The sequence below is a fragment of the Pan troglodytes genome, chromosome 4, assembly GCF_028858775.2.
Source record: "Pan troglodytes isolate AG18354 chromosome 4, NHGRI_mPanTro3-v2.0_pri, whole genome shotgun sequence".
In the NCBI taxonomy this organism is placed as follows: Eukaryota; Metazoa; Chordata; class Mammalia; order Primates; family Hominidae; genus Pan; species Pan troglodytes.
Window position 1 is genome coordinate 151,365,193 of NC_072402.2, and position 12,367 is coordinate 151,377,559.

At 42.7% G+C, this 12,367-nt stretch overlaps 1 protein-coding gene across 14 annotated transcripts in view; it reads left to right on the top strand.

Moving 5' to 3' along the window:
* Nucleotides 1-12,367, top strand: part of GRIA1 (glutamate ionotropic receptor AMPA type subunit 1) — a 343,495-nt gene that overhangs the window by 197,561 nt on the left and 133,567 nt on the right. For all 14 annotated transcript variants that reach the window (XM_063811598.1, XM_054684728.2, XM_054684729.2 and 11 more), the window contains one exon: nt 4,852-4,956. In XM_063811598.1, the coding sequence (XP_063667668.1) occupies nt 4,852-4,956 (105 nt within the window). The remainder of the gene's footprint in view (nt 1-4,851; nt 4,957-12,367) is intronic.

The following is a 12,367-nucleotide window of genomic DNA, read 5'->3' on the forward strand; positions in this document are numbered from 1 at the left end:
TATACAAACTATATCACGTCCCAGGCAAACTGAGATGGGTGGTAATGGAACCGTTAAATGTATGGTAAATTTGAACATGGAGTAAATTGGGTTTTGGAGGTTCTGGATGGGGATGTCAATGATACCCAGCAAGAGACGAGGTAGGGTGAGGGTACAAGAAAGGACTTGAACATGTCACATTGGCCTGTTAAGGAATTAGGGATAGAAGAGCTGGGTTCCAACCGTGGCTCCACGCAGCACTATCTGGGGGATCTTGGACTAATTGCTTGCCTTTTCCAGATCTGGATTTTTCCTGTCTGCTAAACACATAATCCTCCTAGTGCTGCCTCCCTGACTGGCTTGTCACAGGGCTCAGAATTTTAAGAAAGCATCGTGCTTGTGGGCCAGGCATCGTGGTTCATGCCTGTAATCCCAGCACTTTGGGAGGCTGAGGCGGGCAGATCACGAGGTAAGGAGTTTGAGACCAGCCTGGCCAACATAGTGAAACCCTGTCTCTACTAAAAATACAAAAAGTTAGCGGGATGTGTAGCAGGCACCTGTAATTCCAGCTACCTGGGAGGCTGAGACAGGAGAATCACTTGAACGCAGGAGGCAGAGGTTGCAGTGAGCCAAGGTTGTGCCACTGCATACCACACCAGCCTGGGTGACAGTGTGAGACTACGTCAAAAAAAAAAAAGCATCATGCATGTGTTTCTTTGAACTTCAGGGAAGCTGCATGAGACAGTCAGAGCCAAGATTATTCTTCCCATGACTCAGGTAGGAAAGTGAAGCTTAGAAGGGTTCTGAGATTTGCTCTGGCCAGAGTACCTAGAATGTGACCCAGCAAGGACCTAGTCTACAGGCCTCACAACCAGTGAGCATCCAGGAGGAAGGATCCACCTGAGGGCAACTGCAAAGGGGATACAGGAGCCCTGCGTCCAGTTTGACTGCTCGGCTGTCTCCTTCAGGACCGCCTTTCAGGATCCAATGAGGGCAGGGGAGAGGAGTCACTGTTGACACCTGACAAAGATTCTTTGCTTGACCAAACTTTAGTCAGGCTTCTGAACCTTCTCCTAGGCCCATCTGTGCAATTCTTGTGAAATCCAGTTTTGGCAAAGAACTTGCTAAGTCGGTTTAGCAAGAACCCTGTCCACCACGTCCACCCCCTTTGCCATGATCATCTTCTTCAGCCCCCACCATCCCCCAGATTATGTCGGATCATCCTCGTCCATCTTCAGCAAGAATCCTCTTAGGCCATTTTAGCCAGAATTCCTCTTAACCCCGATGCTTGCTGTTAGCAATTTCCTATCCACTGACCCCCACCCTGCTCCTTGGCTATATATTCCCACGGGCCCATGCTCTATTCAGAGTTGAGCCCAATCTCTCTCCACCTCTGCAAGACCCATTGCAGGGGTCTCTATACCTATTGCTACGATTCTGAATAAAGTCTTCTTCACTGTGCTTTAACAAGTGTGCTGATTAATTTTTTCTTTAACACAGCTGAAGTAATAGAGACATTAACCCGCATTCTCTCAGCACCAAGCAGGAAAGGAAATATATGCTTCAGCCTCCCATCAGCAGCAGACTCTGAGCTGGCACCCAGTACCCTTTACAGGAAGCCCAAGGTTAATTCTCCATCTTTCATGGAGGGAGTTGAGGGCGCCAGGATGGCGACAGAAGTTCCGGGAGCAGGAACCAAGAAGAAGTGCCTGGGCTCCATCAATCTGACCTCAGACACCCTGGGATGGGGGGAGAGAGGGATAAGTGCCCAGATCCCAGAGCTCAGACCTGATGGATGGGGACAGTGGTTTCAAGATACACATTTCTGAGAAGCTTCTTCCTCTGTCTCTGAGTCCTGACTCTCCTTGATAAATGGTTTGGGGCTGAACCATCCTCTTGAACTCTCCTTGCTCTGCCATCATGGAGTGGTGTTTCTGGGATGTCTCTTTCGCATTCTCTGATACTTTGTTTTATCTCAGTGCAAGTAAGACTTGGCTTCCCCAACTAGATACTAAGAGCCTTCAGTTACCCTTGACCTCTCAATGACTTACTGTGAATCCTGGAGTCAAGCGCCATCAGCTCTGAGTCTCAATAATCTCATCTGTGAAACAGGCAAAATAACGTCTGCTCTGGCTACTCACTGGGTTTCTGTGAACATGAAATAAGCAGCTTCTTGTGAGATCACCGTGACAGTGCAAGGGGTCCTTGGGTCACTAGAACTGTGCAGGTAGGACCCTTGACCTTATTGGAAACTGAGGAAGGCAGTAAAAGTGTCAGTGACATGATCCTTCTTTCTTCTGAAAGAGTCCCCTTGTCTTAGACAACCTACCAGCCCCAAGGCCTCAATTTTAGATTTTATTTTTCATAACTTTTACCCACTCTACACAGCACAGTAGTAGTAGTCGTCATTATCATCATTATTATCATCTAAATAATATAAACTATGCATTGAAAACTTATGTCCCAGACAATGTGCTAAGTACTTCTTGGAGGAGGAAACTAAGAAGCAGATAGTTTGAGCAAGGAACCTATGGTCATACAGTTAGAATGAGCAGAGCACGACCTGGGAAATGCCCAGCAGCAATAGCAGAAAGCAGGTAGAAAACACTACATTGCACATTTTTGTGTTGTCCTCCTGAAGCCTAGCACAATAGCACTGGCCTGTGTTTCGGCGAACACTTGGTACCTTAAGTGAAGATACCAGAAGTTACCAGAAGCTCCAGATTTTAGACCTGCCTCTGCCACTGGTTAGTCATAAGACTTGAGCAGATCACTTTACTTCCCAGAATTTGGCATCTCCCATGTAAATAAAGATCATAATCTCTAAATGGCATACTTCAGGGGGTTCCTGTGACTAGAGATGAAATAATATGTGTGCAAGTGTGTCATAAACATGAAGTTTTTAGAAAGTAATATTAGTATTAAGTATCACCATTAGCAACAATAATAATAACAGCTGGCATTTTTTGAATACTCACCATGCACCAAGCATTGATCAAAAAATATCTCTTTTAATCCTTAGAACAACCTTAAGACATAATTAACTCTAATTGGTTCCATTAAACAAATGAGAAACTTAGTCATAGAGAGATTATGTACTCTGCCATACTAATATGCCACGCTGATTATTAGTATGAAAATTGAGACTGGGGCTGAAAAGTAGATGCCTGTTTGGATAATTAATAACACTTTCAGTTTGGGCAAATCAGTCTACCAGTCTACCATCTGCACATCTATCCAAGTCTGTTTTTTTGGAATGAGTCACTTACATGGTACCCACCAAACTAACACTATCTTGAACTGGAAATAAGGGAACACTAAAGATTGGCAAGAGATTACTGAGGTAATAAGAAGGTGAAGTTGCTGATGGGCTGGAATTGCTCCTTTCTTTTATTCTTTGTAGTAGAATCTGTACTTTGTTTTCTCTCTGAAAAGCAAAGATAGCCCAGACATTTATGGAGCTGGGGATTTCTCCAGATTTCATCTAAGAAAGTAAAGAGCATGTTGTAAAATTTGCTCAGTGCTCTGGGCCTGTTGTGACCTCTTCACTGAGACTTCAAACCAGAAGGTGACAAGAGGGTCAACCTCGAAACAGGAACACACACACATGCACACACACACGCATTCTCTCTCTCACTCTCAAACACACACAACCCCCAACTCTTCTTATACGTTCTAACAACAGAGGAGCTAGCCACTGTCAGAAAAAAGTATAAAACTCTGCAAAGCTTCCTTTTAAGCCATTTGAAGGAGGGAAATAAACAGTGCTGGGTCACAGGGTTGGATTTGTATTTGTAACAAGTAGACACCTCACCTCACTGGCCTTAGGCAAGAGGGATCTGAGGACACATGGTGGATCACTATTAGGGAATGTGGTTGCTTGTACCTGAGCTGATGATACACAGCTAGACTCAGACTCAGTTTGAGAGTGGTCTTGGATGACATTTATCAGTCACCTACAGAGCAGCAAGCTCAACCTTAAATATCTTGGATTTCCATGGTGACCATTTGACTTTTGATATGAATTTGAAGATAGAAGGCCATGAAAGTTTGATTTTGCCCATTTGTGGAGAAGTCTCATGCGGCATATTTGAGGGTTCCAATACAATTTTATTTTAGCCAACTGAGATTTCTTTAACACCTTGCATTCTCTTATCTGAACACAATGGGTTCTCCCTAGGTGCTTTGAAGTTTTCACACCACTTTCACATTAGCAGTTATCATTTAAGATAAAAAAAAGCGCAGAGATTTTTGGAAACTGAAGGCTTAGAGAGCTAAATTGCCTGAGGGCACTTGGCTATTAAGGATTAAGCTGGGGTTAAATCCAAGTCTTTCAATTGCCAAGTATTTTATTCCCTGGACTCAGGAATAAAGAAGAAATTCTTAAAGGAATTAAGAAGCCATCTCCAAGCATAGCTTAAGCCTTCATTCATAAAGCTGGCTTCTTGTCCTGGGTCTTCTGACTCATTAGTGATGGTGCACCATTTTCTTTCCTTTGCAGGCCCCCCATACTTTCTTCATCTTCAGATGTGTATCTGAGAAGGGCAGTGGTCATAGTGGTTGTGTGATGGGAGGTGTTTGGTTAGGGATGATGCAGACATTTCACATTAGTATGCACTCTGACCCATTGTTAGTATTTGCCTAAAGAAATAGGTAAAAACAATTGTCAGGATGAATCCCAATTTAGGGAAAAGAGATCTGTAATGCATCCCTTGCCTGTGGCAAGGGAGTGAAGAATTTTAGCATTCAGGATACTCCAAGACATCATTCCATGGAACACTCTTGGGTTCTGAATTTCTACTTCAGTGGAAAAGGCAAACACACATAAAGTACATCTGAGTTCACTGCCCACCACTTGGTTTTGTTTTCCAGGTGCGATTTGAAGGTTTAACAGGAAACGTGCAGTTTAATGAGAAAGGACGCCGGACCAACTACACGCTCCACGTGATTGAAATGAAACATGACGGCATCCGAAAGGTAAGGTCCCCCTTTACTTCTGTTCTGCAGAGAGAAGAGGCTGAGCAGGGACTCTGGCCGGAGCTGAGGGCCTGTGAGTCCACCTTTTCTGGACTGGATCTTTGAAGAAACTCAGACAACACAGACTCTAGACTTGGCTCTGCCGCTAACCAGCTGGGACATTGGGGAAGTCTCATTCTTCCTCTGAGAATCCATTCACTCATTTGCAAAATTAAGATTAAAAAAATCTCTACATTTGTCCCAGGATGCTTGTGAAAATCCAAGGTAGAGGAAAGCACTTCTAAAACATAAAGTAATTGATGTGTATAAAATGCCACTCCTATTCCTGAGGGATTCTAAACTAAGAACTTGAGAATGATGATTATTGATGAGGTTAACTATCTCTTCCTAATCGATAGTTGGTCATATCCACTCTATTATTTATACAAAAGTAAGGGTGAAAATATATATGTTTACATATATGTATAATGTATAATATGTTTGCATATGAAAATTCTTAGAATAGCATTCAAATCCTTGGAATAACATTTCGAATTCTACCAGAACCTATGTGCCCGGGTCTCTGCCAATTTCTTCACCCTTAACCCTTGATACTTCCTTCATCTCTCCACTCCAGTCATTCTGTTTGTCTTTCACCTCCCTGAATACACCATGTTCTTTCTCATCATTGAGCCTTCATACATGTTTCCTCTGCCTGGGACTTCCTCCCCCCATCTCCCTCCTCTTGCCTGCCAATCCCTCCTCAGCCTTCCACACTCAAAGTAAATGTCATTCCCCAGCGAAGCCTTCTCTGGCCTTTCTTATTATGCTTCATGGAAGCCTCTACTTCTCTGCTCATGGCCTTCATCACATTGCTAATTCCATTTGGTGGCATAGCATAATGACTGGGAGGCATTGTACAGCATGGCGTAGAGCTGGTAGGGTGCCATGGATCAGAATGCTGGCTCTGGAATCCTCAACACTGAATCCTGGCTTCACCACTTACTAGTCTGGGGTTCCGGATAATTTATTTGAGCTCTTTGTTCCTTAATTCTCTTATCTAGTAAGTGGGGATCACCTTAACCATGCCAACCTCATAGGGTCATTGAGAGGATTAAATGATCTAAGAGTGTGCAGAAGTTCTAAGTACTGGACCTGGCCCATTGAAAGTTGGGTCTTAATCTCTCAGACTTAATGCTCTCTATGCCTGTGCTGTCAGATAACCTTGCCACTAGCTGTATGTGGCTGTTTAGGTTGAATTTTAAATAAATTCCAATTTAAAAATCAGTTCTTCAGTTGCACTATCTACATGCAAGTGCTCAGTAGCCACATGTGGCTAGTGGCTACCACATCAGGCAGCACAGATGTAGAACATTTACATCACTGCAGAAAGTTCTACTTTAAAGTTCTCTTTGTCCACTCTCCGTCCTCACCTCCCTTAAACCTGTCTTCTCTGCTCTTATGTCTAGAACCGCATCTTCTACCTCACAGCCAATCTTATGTCATTCATTAAGGCTATGTCAGTTGTCTATTGCTGCTGTACAAATTACCACAAACAGTGACTTAAAACAACACAGATTTATCATCTCACAATTCTGTAGGTCAGAAGTCTGACTTGAGTTTCACTGGACTAAAATCAAAGTGTTGGCAAGGCCATGTTTCTTCCTGGAGGCTCCAGAGTTAAGTTTGTTTCTTTGCCTTTTCCAGTTTCTTAAAGGCCACCTATATTCCTTGGCTCCCATGTTACCAAGCTTTCTCCATATTCAAAACCAGCAATGTTACTTCTCTCTGACCCTTCTTCTATCATCACATCTTCTCGCTAACCACAGCCTTCCAGAGCCCATCTCCCATCTCTGACTGGGAGATCTCCTCCTTCAGGAATCAGCTACAGTAACCTGCGTTGACTTACAGCAGGTACCAAATAAGGGTACCCTATTTGGCTATGAATGTAGCCACTGGGAACGTATCCACTTTTCAGCAAACTTTTGGCATGTTGATTGTACACAGACACTCTTTCTGGGCTCAAAAACCCTTGAGAATGACACTTATCCAGAAATAGTCCAAGTCTGAGTTCATTTTTGTTGTCCCATGGTCTTCTGATTTTTGCTGCTGGAGAAGACATTTGCTAGGTCACTTAGCTCTTATAACTTTCAATTTCCACATCTGTAAAACGGGCACAGATCATGTCTGCATTAGCGCCTGATCACTGTTCAGTGAATGTTACCTGTGTTAGTGGTTATTAATAGCTATGGTAAATGTTGAAGAGGTAGCACACGGCTGAAATCTGGAAAACACTGAGGTGGCTTGTTTATTTCTTTCAAAGCATTTAGCAGCTGCTGTTAAGAGTACTGCCTCTGGAAGGGACACCAAATATGTGACCATCTCCCCAAGGCCATCTTCCTTTCAGATTCTTTTTTTTTTTTGGAGACAGAGCCTTGCTCTGTCGCTCAGACTGGAGTGCAATGGCATGGTCTCGGCTCACTGCAACCTCCACCTCCCGGATTCAAGTGATTCTCCTGCCTCAGCCTCCCAAGTGGTTGGGATTATAGGTGCCCATCACCACACCTGGCTAATTTTTGTATTTTGGGTAGACACGGGGTTTCTCACGACGTTGGCCAGACTGGTCTCAAACTCCTGACCGTGTGATCCATTCACCTCCGCCTCCCAAAGTGCTGAGATTACAGGTATGAGCCACCGCCCCCAGGCTTTTCTTTCTTTCTTTCTTTCTTTCTTTTTTGAGGCAGAGTCTCGCTCTCTTGCCCAGGCTGGAGTGCAGTGGTACTATCATAGCTCACTATAACCTCAAACTCCTGGGCTCAAGTGATCCACCCACCTCGGCCTCCCAAAGTGCTGGGATTACAAGCATGAGCCACTGTCCCCAGCCCCTTTCTTTCAGATTCTGAGAACTGCTGGTATCACCTCCTGCCTTGACAATGAAAACATAGATGCAGCATTTTTGTGTAAGCCCCGAGCAGGCAAGCCTATTGCTCCTAGATAGAAAATTGTTGACCATAGACCTGGGCTTTTCCTCAGAATCCTCAGAATGGCCTTTTGCTCTCAGGGAAAAAAGAATATTGCTATTTCCTGGATAGAACAAATTGGCATTTCTACATTGTGTATGAGTAGTTATGTGTTTGCCATAATTAAAATATGGATGTCGAACTGTTTTCCCCAACTCTGGAGTAGTGGATTAGCTTAAAATATAGCCAGATTATTTTCTACACATTAGTGGTCACTGGGTATATTGGGGATATACTGAAGGTGCAACAAGTAAGAATAGAAGCCAGAGACTTCTATGCCATTTCTGCCATCATCCAGCTGTGTGGCCTTCAGCATGTCTCATAGTCTCTCTGGGTCTCTAAAATAAGTGAGAGACATTGGGCTGTGCAAACCTTAATTCCTCTCAGCTCTGACACCTTGGATGTCAGTGCCATCTGCTGCATTTTTACCATCCTCTCCCTACTCACATTGTTCCTCTCCTGGCTGGACTTCGGCTTCCTCTGTGAAAGTAGAATTTCCACTGGGGCCTTCATCAATTGACAAACTGTCCTTTGGTATGAAATTCCCCAGTTGTTACTCCCAGAACCAGAGGCCCCAGCCCTTTGAGTTGACCCTAACTATTGCCCAGAGACTGTTGGGAGGCTTTTTATCTCTTCAAGACTTGCTCTTCATCAAGAACTTCTCAGAAGTGGAGGCACTGTAGCAAGATTAATGGTTCTCAAGCCTCAACAAATAGAAGAATTACTGGGAGGCCTTATTTAAAATGCAGATTCCTGGGTCCCAGCCCCTGGGTACTCTGCTTCTGGAGAACAGAGATGAAGCCTAGGAATCTGCACCTTCTTGAATCCTCCTCTCCAACCCACAGATTTTCTGGTTGGTGCGTAAAGAGTTTGATAAGAATCACTGGCAACTACTAAGGAAAGAAGATGGAAGTAAAAGGAATACACATAATATAATATAATATAATATAATTTATAATATAATTTACAAAAAAAGAAACACTGACAGGGTGGCTAAGAGCTTGGGCTTTAGAGGCAGACAGACCAGGATTTTAAGTCTGCTTTAGTCTTTACTAGGCACATGACCTTGAACACATTATTTAGCCTCCCTGCAAGTCATTACATCATCTCTAAAAGGGTGGTAATACTCTTTGCCTCCCAGGATCACTGTCAGGGTTGAATAAGACAATGCCTGTTACACCACTGCTTATAGTAAGGGATTCAGAAAAGTAGCTCCTGGCACGTAGCGGACATTCAGCCCACATTTGTTTACTTGTTTGTACTTTTAAACTCCCTTCTATAGGCCACAGGGATTTTATATCAGCATTGCATTTGGGGGAGTCAGGCTGTGTAAGCCTGTGGAATGGATAAATCAGCAAAGAGAAATAACAGAGTACCTTAAAATCCATGAGCAAATGGTTGTGCTTTAGTTTTCAGATCCCAGGGCTGTTTTTAAACTTAGCTTCCAATGGCCAAATCCTTACTTAGAATGTGGGCTTAAACGTCCTTTGTTTATGGGGGTCTGCCTTTCAGAAAATCAATTCCTCACATCTGTGGTTTCAGGCTTTTTACTCAATCAGCCTCCTAACAAAGTAATTTTTCTGATTTTCAAGGGTGACCTAGTTGTACTGGTTTCAGTGAGCATTACATGGCCTTACCTGACTGTGTATAATAAAAAGGAGCTGTTTCTTCCAGATTTGGAGCCTCAGAGAAACTCTCCTGATCTTCAGGCCTATTTCCTGTTCACCCATGTGCCAATATACCCTCTAGGTACCTGGATACAATTTGACATCCCACTGAAATGTGTGTGTTCTAAGCTTCCATTCATCATAAAGTTTAGGGGCTTCAGATACCAGGATGGGTACTTGCTCTACTAAAATGGGATCCTTAGGAAATCCCGTTCAAGGATACCACTTCACTATGGGGTACTGATTTAGGGTCTCTCTCTGAATAAAATATCTTGTCAAAATCTGGTAGAATCACAAGTTCTGATAAATGGCTGCCCAATGGAGAAGTTTAGGGAAAGTTCTCTTACATTTTTCATCGAAGAACTGGTATTGTTGATTTAACCGTCTTTTCCCATCACCATTGTTCCTATAGCAATTTTTAGACTGGGTGGAGGAATCTACTTCTCATTTCAATTCGATTTGAGTGGGCCTGCCCTGCCCCAAGTTTATTATCCCCACTTCTGACCCTGTGTATAACTAGAATGAAAAGACTGGGCAGGAAACAAGACTAAAGGGACACAAAGTCCTGCTGATATCAAAAGTAATCTTCTAAAGTCCCAAAGAATTTATAGCTTCCCATTCCATATGCTTTTTGGAAGTTTTGCTTTAAATCCTTGTTACCCAATTTTGACCATACTGAATCATGTTATAGCATCAGATATAGACATAGCATCTCAGATATAGCCTCAACCTCACCACCTCTCTCCATTTCTACTGCTGAGCCCAGAGCCCAGGCCATCTTCCACACACCACACAGTAGCCTCCTTACCAGTCACGAGTCCTGCTATGTTCTTGCCCCTCTACAAGGCTACTTTTCCACCACAAGACTAGGACAATAATTTTCAAATATATATCAGGTTATATGGCTCCTTTCCTTAAAACTTTTACCACCTTCCTGTTGCCAGTAAATATACAACATGGCCCTCAGAGCCCTCAATGCTGCTTCCCTGTGGCATCAGCTCTCACTCCTCTTTCTCTAGCTCATTTCTCTGCAGTTACACTGGCATCTTTGCATTCCTTGAGCACAGCCTCGCACTTTCCTCAAGTCACTTGCATATGCTATTCCTTTACCTGGCATTTTCTATCACTAGAGTTTCATGTGCTGTGTGCCTCCTTGTCATTCAGGTCTCAGTCCAAGTGAAGCCACCTTGGAAACGACATCCTTGACCAAGCATTTTTAAAGTCACTCCCACTCACCCAGCTCACAGTCACAATTTCCTTTTTATTTGTACTTTTCATGGTGCTTATTCCTTCTGATATATTTTTATTGGTTGATTGATCTAGATTGAGGTTGGCAAACTTCTGCCTACTGGCCAAATTCATCCCACCACCTATTTTTGTCCAGCCCATGAGCTAATGGTTACATGTACATTTTTAAATGGTTGTAATAAATCAAAAGAAGACCATTTTGTGACATGTGAAAATTATGAGAGATTAAAATTTCAGCGTCCATAAAGTTTTTCTGGGACATAGCTATGCTCATTTGTTTATATATTATCTATATCTGCCTCTGCATGACAACAACAGAGATAAGTAGTGGCAACACAGACTATATGATCCACAAAGCCAAAGATATCTACCGTCTGGCCCTTTAGGATAAAGTTTGTCAACCCCTGGTCTGGATATGTATTTTCTTCATACTTCTCTACCTCCTAAATGTTCTAAAACGCCAACTCTTTAAAAGCAAGGACCATATTTGTATTTTTATTATATTCACAGTGCCTAGAATATACTGAAACAGAGTAAGCACATACAAATAAAAGGTTGTTTATTACATGAGTGGGAAGTTTATCAAATGTTTCTGGGCAATCAGAGAGCACACTATGCTAGCCCATATTTCAAAAGATCTGCCAATAAGTAAGGGAAAAAAATGCCTGCAAATTTAATAAAATAACACCTCAAGCAGAACTCAGATAAAGTTACACATAAACTTATTAACTTCAAATCTTTTAAGTGTGTTAATTTAGATAATCCTAGGTGCTGTAACAGATAAACTCTGAAATCTCAGCTGTTTAATGCAAAAGAAGCTTTTTTGTTGTTCACTCAGTGACCACTTTTTTGGCTGAGGGCTCTGCCTAAGACTCAGGCTCATGGACCCTCCACTGTCTACTTGGGTCTTTCTGGATTTCAACATCCAGCTAACAGATAGGAATGAAAGAAAATGTCAACTCTGCTGGAGATTTTTGGGGCATCAGCCTAGAAGAGATGCACATCACTTCTGTTGTATTCCATTGGCCAGAACCCAGTTACTTGGCTCAATCAGAGGTAAAACAAGCTGGGAAATGTCATTGCTGCCTAGGTAGCCACTCTCCACCAACATCTCTACACCATGGAAGGAAAATAAGAATGCTTGGGAGTCAGCTAATTATCTTGGCCACAATAGACAACTTAGTCTTTAAAAATTGATACTAAAGGATCTTATTTTTTGAGGTAAGGGGCTGTGGTCTCAGAGGCAGCCTGGAGATACCAATTTCTGAATTTGATTTGATGACTGTGCAATATAGATCAATTGAATTTTCAGTTCTATGATTATCTCCTTTTAAGACTTTATCCACTTAAAAAATCTGATCTGTCATCTAGATTCATTTTCTACATTCAAAGAATCTTTAGGGGTAGATGGAAAACAAGGAGATCAAAAATTATAACTGGCCCCAGGAGAAGACCTCTCACTGTCAGAATTGTTTAAATCCTCTCCTGACTGGTAGG